We start from the raw sequence: 9,632 nt of genomic DNA, 5'->3' as shown, positions 1-9,632 counted from the left end.
TAATTAAGCATGTTCGCCAGAGAGTGGCTGCCCTAATGTGAGCACAGCCTTTCCCTATTTCCTATCTAGAACCTCCTTTCTGGAATTAGGGGGGGGAGGCTGCAGGCAGCAGAGCCATCTTGTGAAGAAGCCATGGGGATGAGCCACACAGTAAGGAATCCTGCAGGGGCCTTGGTGGTGACTGCCCTAGACTAGCTACTAGCCTGCTTTTTATTATGAGAGATAAATAAATCTCCTTAAAGCCACTTTGGTTAGGTCCCCCTTACAGTTAGCTGACCTCCACCTAGTAAAAGAAAGGGAGATGAAGGCAGATAACCATGTATGAGCATTTCTGAATTGGCCCTTCCTTTGAAGATAATGCTGGTCCCAGCAGCTAGCTGGAAGAGGGCAAGGTGAGTGAATGGAGCAGGGCAAGCTGAGGGTGGAGAAGCTGCCCCTGCCTGGGATTCCTTCAGAGGGCCCTGGCAAGGCTTCAGCATGTTTTTGTTTTGTTTTTTAAGATTGTATTTATTAATTTTAGAGGAAGACAGTGGGAGTGGGAGGGGCGGGCGGGGAAGTGGGGAGGAGCGGGAAGCATTAACTTGTAGTTGCCTCCCCGATGTGCTTTGTGCTTTGACCGGGCAAGCCTGGGACCTTGAACTAAGGACCTCAGCATGCCAGGATGACACTTCATTCACTGCGCCACCACAGATCAGGCGAGGCTTCAGGGCTTGAGGAAGAGGCTCCAGCCATGGCAGCCCTAATGCGCCTGTGACCTTGGCCTTCTCTGTTCTCTGCTTGGTTTCACTTGGGAAACCAGGCTCCTGGGATAGAAAACTTTTTCCTCTCCTCCCCTCCCCTGCCCTCCTCTCCTTTCCCATACCTATTCCCTTCCCTTCCCTTCCTTTTCTTTTCCTTCTTGTGAAATCAAGTTACTGGGATAGATAACTTTTTTCTTTCCTTCCTTCCTCCCTCCTCCCTCCCTCCCTCCCTTCCTTCTTTCTTTTCTTCCTTCCAATGTTTCAAAGGGCATAATGCTCAAGTCTGGGCTTTGGAGTCAGACAAAGCTGGGTTCAGGTTCCAGCCCCATCATTTAACAGCTGTGTGTCTTTCAGTCTCTGGTTTTCGTTGACGGTTCCAGCATGGTTGCCTGTGATATCCAGATTGCAATGGTACTTGTAACTTTTGGGCTAACGCTGGGGTTCTAAGGAGTCACACATGTAGGCGCCCAGCAGAAAGTCTGGCACAATCCACCATGGATGTCACAGCCCAGTGCCCAGCACCCTTTGAGTGCTCTGTGGTAGTAGTCGTCCTTGTGTTTCAAGTTCTCTAAGAGGGCAGATCAGTGACCTGGAGTTTCATGCCTGCTCTGGCTCTGGGGCTGGTGTAGGGCTCAGGAAAGCCTCTCTGGGAACCCTGCACTCTGGGGGTGGGTGAAGTGGCCAGAGCCCATCCACTGACCAATGGCTTTTCCTTCAGCACTGCATGCTGCTGTGTCCAGTCAGGGTCCTTGGACCACAGGACACAACAGCATGGTGGAAAGGAGATAGGAGAAGCTCCAGAACACAGGACGGCACAGACCAGGAGCACCTAGAAAGGCATCAGGCCTTGGATAGAAATAAAAAACCTATGGGTCCATCCATCCTGGGGCCTTTGTTGTAGCCAAAGCTACCTGGGTATTGAGGGTGGCCTCATGCTTTTCCTGAGAGTAGGGTGGGCTTGCAGAAATTGGTTCTGCAGGGCACTGTCAGAATTAGGGAGCTAGAAAAATACCTTCGGAACTGGATTATTTACTGAGCTGCTGTTAATAGAACTTTATTTTCTTGAAAAGCCTCACCTTTCTCTCTGCTGTACTGGGAATCCTTGTGGAAAAAATTCTCGGGGGAAAAAAAAATCAAGCCGTTGTTTTATTCCAGCCCTGAGAAGCAGGTCAGTGGGGTGCGTCCGTTTGTCCAGCCACCCTCCTCCCCATCTTCCCCACAGAGCTCCAGGCCAGGCCCGGAGGAGCTGACGCTTGACAGCGACTGCAGTTTACCTTGGCTCAGATCCAGAGTTCGGCCCAGCCCGCGGCGGCCCCCACCTCTCCACCTTGTTACTGGCCCCCTCTCCAGTGCAAAGAACAGTTTAAACATAAATCAGTTCTCGACACAAATAGAACCTCAGCGAGTCTCAGAGCCATCACCGGAACTGAGAACCCAGGTTTTCTTTCAGCGAGTGCAAACAAGCAGAGGCCGGCTCAGGAAATCTTCCCGAGTGCGTTGGGAGGGGTGCAGGGGCTCCCCTCTCTTCCAGAAACCCTGGCCCCTCTCCAACACCCCTGGCTCCTGTTGGCCTCTCCAGAACCCCTCAGTCCTTCTCCAGCCTTCTCCTGCCCCCGTAAGTCCTGCGGACCCTTTCCCGGGTCCCCTTCGTCTCCCGCCGGCAGGTTCCCGCTGCACCCACCCCCCACCGCCCCGCCCCGCGACCCCACCCTCCTGCAGCCTCCAGCCCCTTCCAGCCACTACCTCCTTCCCCCTGGGCCCGCCACACCCCCAACCCCCTCCCAGCAGGCGGGATCTTCTCCGGAGGCGGCCAAGCCTCGCAGGTCCAAGCCGTGCTCGCGGAGCAGAGACACAACGCCGCGCCGGGAACGAGGTCAAGCGCAGCGAGCAGCCGCGTCACACCTGTCCGAGGGGGCTGCAGCGGCGGGGCTGGGGGCGGGGGCTCGCGGCGCCTTTGACAAGAGAAGAGAAAAGGGAGGAGGGAGGACGCGTTTCATCATCGGCGGCGGCCACTTATAAAACTTCTGGGCGCGCACTCTCTCGCTCAGTCCCAGCGCTGCGCGCCTCCTCCGGTCACCACCGCCGCGCAAGCCACCTACCCGCCGGGCCACACCAGCCCGACGCCCAGCCCTTGCTCCACCGGCCTTCCGCCCCGGGCCCTGCCGCCGCCCTGACCCGGCTCGAGGGGACGCCGCCCCGCGCCGCTGCTGTCGCCCGGCCCCGCGCCCGCCTTGCCGTTGCCTGCCACTATGGGGCTTCTGCCCAAGCCCGGCACGCGACAGGTCAGCGACGCCTCCTCGGGTCCAGCTGGCCGCTGTCCCCGCTCTGTCTTCAGCAACATTAAGGTGAGCGGAGAGCCCGGGACCGCCTGGGTCGGGGCTGCGCCTGGTGCACCTTCCGCGTAGCCCAGGAGGCGCTGGATGCGCGGGGCTCCCTGCTCCACCCTCGGTGCCTCGCTCGGGGAGCATCCCTGGGACCAGGCACTGCGGGCAAGGGGACGCTGGACAGGCGCGTGCATGCTGGGCGTGCGTTGTGCGCGCCCGCGCGCGTGTGTGTACGCGCCCGCGCGCTCCCACGCCCACATCGCTGTCAGAAATAGGACAATGCAAGTACCTGCTTATCGGGACAACTCTATTCAGATAGTGCAGGCACTAACACTGGAAGTTGTTCTGTTCTTTGATGGAAAAAGAATACCTCGCGGGTCACTTTTTCGATCTCCGGCAGGCAGTTACTTTAAGGGGGTGTGCTTGGAGGTGCCCGAGTCTGGCGCCCTGCTGCCCTGTGGGGGAATGCTGTGCGATGGAGGAGGTGAGAGCCCAGCTCATCTGCGGTGCGTGGCAGAAAGGATGTTCTCGTTCCCCAGGCTTTCCTCTTCCCCAAGAGCAGCAGCATAGAGGCTCTGCTACCTCCCTGCCTGCAATGTTAGAACTCCCCTAGGATGACTCTCAGCCCTGTGCACTTGGGCCAGCTGTCCAGTTCTAGAAATGGCCCCAGGAAAGCAGTGGGTTCTCACAGCCTGTTCAGTAACAGACAAGTCAGCTAGACAAGTTCTGGAGTGTGGGTGAAGAGAGGTAGGGTGGAGGCAGCTGCATGGTGAGGACACTTTCTTCTCCAGGGGGTCAAGAATGCTTTCTACTCCCTCACATGTCTAGGAGACCCGGGAATAGTTGAATCACGTTCAGGCTTTTTCTGCCCATTTTGTCCTGCCAAGGAAACTGAGAATGCACTCCTGAGGGAGCAATGCTGGTGAGAATCTAGGGGGTTGTAGAGCTCACATCAGGGTTCCTTGGGGTCAGATTGGAGATTATGGTGCAGAGCAGTTGTTTTGGACAACTGTATAATCAGATAAGGCAAGTAAAGCCTCTAGAGATGCAACTAAGGGGAACCCAGATGAAGGTGTCCAATAAAAAAGGACCCAGAGGTCATAGTAGACCTCACCTGTATACTTATTCATATTGTTGACAGTAGACCGGAGTCCTCAATCCTGCTTCTGCTTTCTCGCCACACCACAATACAGAAAGGCTGAATTGATGCCATGCTTGGATATAAATAAGACACAAACATTTTGAGATAATTTAAGATAATCTAATCCTCAGATCTCTTTTCCTTTGACCAGACCTGGAGGAGAACACTGTGTGTGGTTTTGGTCCCACCATTTAAAAGTCTTAGAGAAGGTTCAACGGGGAACGGTGGAAATTTTGGTGTTTATAACTTAGGAGTTGGGAGGAAATAGTTGGGTGGTCTGAAAAAAGAGGGTCCCAGGAGGAAGCCAGGGTGGGGGCAACTTCCTCTATTTTCACCAAGAAGGGCAGGAAGGACGACTTGTTCCAGAACAGATTCCTGACACCAAAGGCAACCCCAAATGAAATTGATCCACTTAGACCCTCCCAGCGTCCCTAAAATAAATGCATGTCTGGCAGCTGTTTCTTTGAAGATCTGTAAAAATAAGACAATTTATCACATGCTGATGATTTAGCCACACATGCCTGAGGCCTGGGCCCAGATCAATTGGCCTCTTAAAGTCTCATACCACCAGTTGAGAGTTTTTCTTCATTCTAAAAACCAGGTTTTCTAAATTACTGCCTCCATTGATCCATAGTAATTCTAAGAACAGAGTTTGGCGAGACTTCCACTTAGTTTCATGTATCAGCCTGAGACCGAGTACAAGTTTGGATAGCTCCAGGCAAATATGGAGTCTGGAATTTTTTAGTTAAACTTACTTAAGCCTTTTCTTCCAGGGGATGTTTCTTACTGTCCATGTGGGGGCTTTTCTATTTGATGGGAGATTTCCTTCTCCCTGGGAGAGGTTGAATGGCTGCCCCGGATCCTCCCTGTATAGTGTGGACTGCATGTATCTTATGAGATGTGTGAGGGGGGGACAGGGAACACCCAACCCAAGAGCCCATCCTTTTTCTAGGTTCCTTGTTGCTGGGACAGATGATCCAATTGAATTTATGACATTCCTGCAAAGCCCCACATACCATTAAGGTTTAGGGCAATGATTTCCATCTGGTTATGCCGTAAGAATTTTTAAAACATGCAATACCTGACTATTTATGAGGGGGCACTGACCTCTTTTCCCTTAGATGGTCAAATTAAAAAAAATGACAACAACTGTTCAGTGTGAATGAGTCAAAATTATGCCTATTTTTTTATCAAACAGGCAAAAAATATAACATTTTTTGGTGTGCATAGAATTTTAGTAATTAGTTTATTTGTGCCATGAGATGAAAAAGGTTGAAAACCACTAGTTTAGGGTAAGGGGATGAAACCAGGGGACTCAGATCCAAGTCCCAGTCTAGTCTTTTATTGACTAGGTGAGACAGGGAAGCTTTCTCACCTTTCCTGGGCCTCAGAGTCCTGACATGAAGACACTGGGTAATATGAACAGTTCTTACCCCACGAGGCTCTGTCAGGATGCTGTGGGATGAGGCATAGGAAAACGCTCTGTGAACTCTGATGGGCTCTCTGGGATTGGTATCAGTTTGAGGCTAGTTCCTGAAATCGCACATTCAAACATTATCTAGGGTCTGGTGTTCCACCAATTATCATTAATAGTTAAGAGACACTGTAGTTAATAATAATAATAATGTCTAAAATAATAGTAATAGTAGCTAATGGTAATAGAGCTGTCTGAATGTACAAAGGACTATGGAAGTATTTTACCCATATTTAATCCTCATTACAACACTCTCAAGTGGACAGTATTATGGTCCCCGTTAATGATGAAGAAAACTAGGTGTAGTGAGTCTGGTCTGTTGTGTGAGGAGACAGACAGAAAAGGGGGGTGCAGAGTAGGAGACTCCAAAGGCGGAGACCCTAAGGGCTGTGCATCCTGGCCTCACCATCACACAGTGCTGCTCAGCTGTGGGTTAGCACATGGGGATACCATGGGTGTACTTGTTCCCAGTGGCCAGGCCTTTCTCCAGGCCCTGTGACCCACACATCCTAGCTGTGACCAGGGGGCTCTGTGGTGGCTGCAGTGTGGCGGGTCCCCACTGCTAACAGGCTCATTCCCTGTCATTCTTCAGTAACTCTCAAAGGGCCGACAGACAGCTCTCACTCGAGCAGTGAGTTTTTCCTACCTCCTTCTGCAAGAGTAAATACAATGGCACTTAGTCTAGAGACAGCTTCTATTGTCTCTGGCTTGTAGGATTCTCAGGGAGTAGAGGACCTGCTCACCAGTTGTTGTCAGAGGGAGCAGTTCAGCCTCTAGAACTCGGCAGCTCTAAATTAAAAACAGGTTCATTCAACGATTGTGGGGCGGGGATAGGGGAGGCTGGAGGGAGTCTTTGTGGCTCACTTATCCTGGCACCCTCACAGAGATCTGTTTCTCCTTGAAATGAAACCTCTGCGGCCAAACTGAGGTTATCTTATAAAAGGAGTGGCTGATTGGTGACCGCTGCCCAAATTTCAGGCACTGACACACCCAGAGCCCCAGTGTAGTGAATCAATGTATATCCAGTGCACAGGGAACACCCTGTTCGTTGGGGGTAGAGGGCTGGGGAATAGCAGTGGGAGGAAAGGGATAGACAAATCTGGCCTGAGTGGCCCTGGTGACCTCTGACCTGGGTGGGAGGCTCAAAAATGAGGAAGAGGTACTTGGCCAGGCCTGTGTCCATGCCTTCCTGAGGTCCCTTAGGCCCAATCATGTGCTTAACCTCTCAGTTTCCAGAGGAAAGTGCTCTATCCCAACAACCTGTCAATTGTGCTCAGGAAAACAGTCTCAATAAAATGCCCCAGGGCCAAAGAATTCCTTACCCTGACCCCATGGATTTAGACATAGCCTCTGCTCCTCAGGGGTGGTGTTTCTCTAACTCTGAGGACAGCATTTATTCTGTTTCCTGCAGTATGTCCCACCCTCGCCCCATTGGAGGGGGTGGGCAGACAGGGAGAACAATGGGAATGGGTGGGGTGGGGGTCACAGGTCACTCAGCCTTTCTTAGCTTACATTTACTCTCCTGGTGACGAATCTGTGACCTATACTCTTACAGAACAAAATGGAAAAACAATTCAGGTCTCCTAACATAGGTAGCTCATTTCTTCTTTCTAATCAGTTCTCTTTTGTCCGTGACAATGGTTATTTTTCTCTCCATTCTGGGAGACCCAGATGTTGGGATGGAAGCTGGCTTCCCCTCCCCTCTGCTCTGCTTGTGGATCCCATCATTGTCCACACAAAGATTAACCATTCTCTAGGGAATTGTCTTTGCAACTTTGTTGAAAATCAGTTGGCCTTACTTGTGGGTCTGTTCTGGGTTTTGTATTGTTTCACTGAGGTACGTGTGCATTGCTGCCAATACCACACTGTCTTGATTACTGTAACTATTCAGCAAGTCTTGAAATTAGGTAAAAAGCTTGATTTTTATTCTGCAATGGTATGTGTTTATCTTATGGATGCCAAATTTTATAACCCATCTAGTTTCCCTTCTACTTTGCCTTTTAGGGAGATTTAAAGACAGATTGAAAGCTCGTTGTTAGTAATTGGATAGGATTTTACATATATATGTGCTCCAGCTTTTTTTCTGACCTTTGCTGAATGATTGTCTTTTCCCTTGAACATGATTTTTAAGTCTATGTTCCTAAACTTCTGTTCTATACGACAGCCTTGTGAGGGAGGTATCAACATCTCTGTTTCCCACCTGAGGAAGTCAACACTCATCCAACACCACATACCCCGCCGATGGTAAAACAGGAGTTCCCACCTGGGGTCTTCTCACTCCCGGATCTCTTCCTCCCGTGGCCACAGAACGCCTCTCAGCTCTGTAATCTCTCATCCATGAACACTTGGGACTGAGCTCAATGACTTCTGACGTCCTTTTAAGGTCTCAGATTCTCATCTCTTTGCTTGCTGTTCCACTACTGATTGAGATGAGACTAGGGGCAGGGCCAGTTGGGTTTGGGCTTCGCTGGAGCCCTGCCTGCTCTGAAACCTGGCACAAGGGGAAGGTGCTGGCCGGCCTGTGGTCTTTGATCAAGCCCCAGCTCTCGCTCTCGGTTTGAGGACCTCGGTTCCCTGGGTGTGTCTTACTGTTTGGGATGGATTAAATTTGATCAGGGGTGGGGAATGAAACCAAGGCAGGGCATATCAGACTCCACTGCGGGGGACCGCAGGGTTGAAGGACGGGTCGATACTATCTAGTGGGCAGTCCTCTTTCTAAGCTGAGCTGTCTTCACCCTATTGAATGGAAATGTTAAGGGTTCCCAGGGGGGAGACGCTGGAGGCTCTGCCACAGTGGAGGGGGCGCCAGCCCCAAGACTTGTGACCTTTGGGACATTCAGCATTGGCACTGAGCCCCACAGGGTAGTTAGTCCCTGCCTCTAGAAATGTGGGCAAACTAACCCTTGCTTAGAGATTTAATATGCACCTGAGTCCTGCAGGAACCCGGAGTTCTGATGACAAGTCTCATTTTGATTACCCAAGCATCAGTAATACCTGTTTATGTTCTGAACAGCACTCCGTGCCACACCCTTGGGAGGTGTGGCCTGGAGCACACAGCCGTGGTGGAGGTGCAGATGTCCTCAGGGAGGGCTGTAGTAAGCCAGTGCTGTCAGAGGGCCCCACACGATGCCCTGACTCCGAGAAGGGAGTGAGCCACTTTCCACATAGGGGTAGGCCAAGGGGATGAAGAGAGGTGTCTGGGGATGCGGCTTGACTAACCATGAGTGTTACATTTCTGTGGTATTTTATGTTTTGTCTTAAAACCAAGTGAATATTATGGGGTTTTTTTCCCACAATATCTATGTACTTCCAAGTAGTATGTTGTCTCTGCCCTCAAATCTTGGAGTAACAGAAGGCTCTGCATGTATAGCTCGTGTCTCCCAGCTGTGGCTCCCCGAGTGGGGTACCCCGAGTCTGGGAAACAGCACAGGTGTACCTCAAGTCGGAACTAGTTTATCCGGTTAGTTCTCCCAGCCAGCGTGAGGCGCAGAGGGAATGGGTACCAAGAAGTTTAAGTGGGACACATGCGGGGTGTGGATGTCAGACCATTCCTGGGCTGAGCCCTGTGGGGGACACCCTGGGACAGCGTCGCTCTAGAGTGCACAGTGCCTCGCGGGCTTGGGGGAAGGGGACAGTGGCAGAAGGGAGCAGGAGGGAGGAAGGCAGGCTTCTAGAGTCACATTTGTCCTGCCAAAGTGATTGCGAGACAGGATTCAACTGACCACTTTCTCAATCCGTTTTACCAGTAAGTCCTGCCTGGTGCCTCAGGCCCTTTTGAAATCTCTCTGCTTTGCCTCTGAGTCACAGAGCCCGGGAGAGAAATGGCCAGGAGCTGAGCGTGGTGTGGACCTGCGCCTCACGCCTGAGCCTCTATGGGGCGCTTTCTGTGTGAGGCTGCTCACCAGGTGTCACTGTGGCCACTGGCTCCCCGAGAGGCTCCCAGGCTTCCAGGA

General features: G+C 51.7%; 1 protein-coding gene across 1 annotated transcript in view; it reads left to right on the top strand.

Moving 5' to 3' along the window:
* Nucleotides 1-2,546: 2,546 nt before the first annotated feature.
* Nucleotides 2,547-9,632, top strand: part of SLCO2A1 (solute carrier organic anion transporter family member 2A1) — a 79,558-nt gene continuing 72,472 nt past the window's right edge. Inside the window, exon 1 of the mRNA XM_066244567.1 lies at nt 2,547-3,085. Within this exon, the coding sequence (XP_066100664.1) occupies nt 2,990-3,085 (96 nt within the window). The 5' untranslated portion in view covers nt 2,547-2,989. The remainder of the gene's footprint in view (nt 3,086-9,632) is intronic.

Source organism: Saccopteryx bilineata, chromosome 10 (genome assembly GCF_036850765.1).
Source record: "Saccopteryx bilineata isolate mSacBil1 chromosome 10, mSacBil1_pri_phased_curated, whole genome shotgun sequence".
Classification (NCBI taxonomy): domain Eukaryota; kingdom Metazoa; phylum Chordata; class Mammalia; order Chiroptera; family Emballonuridae; genus Saccopteryx; species Saccopteryx bilineata.
This window is presented reverse-complemented; position numbering and strand designations above follow the sequence as displayed.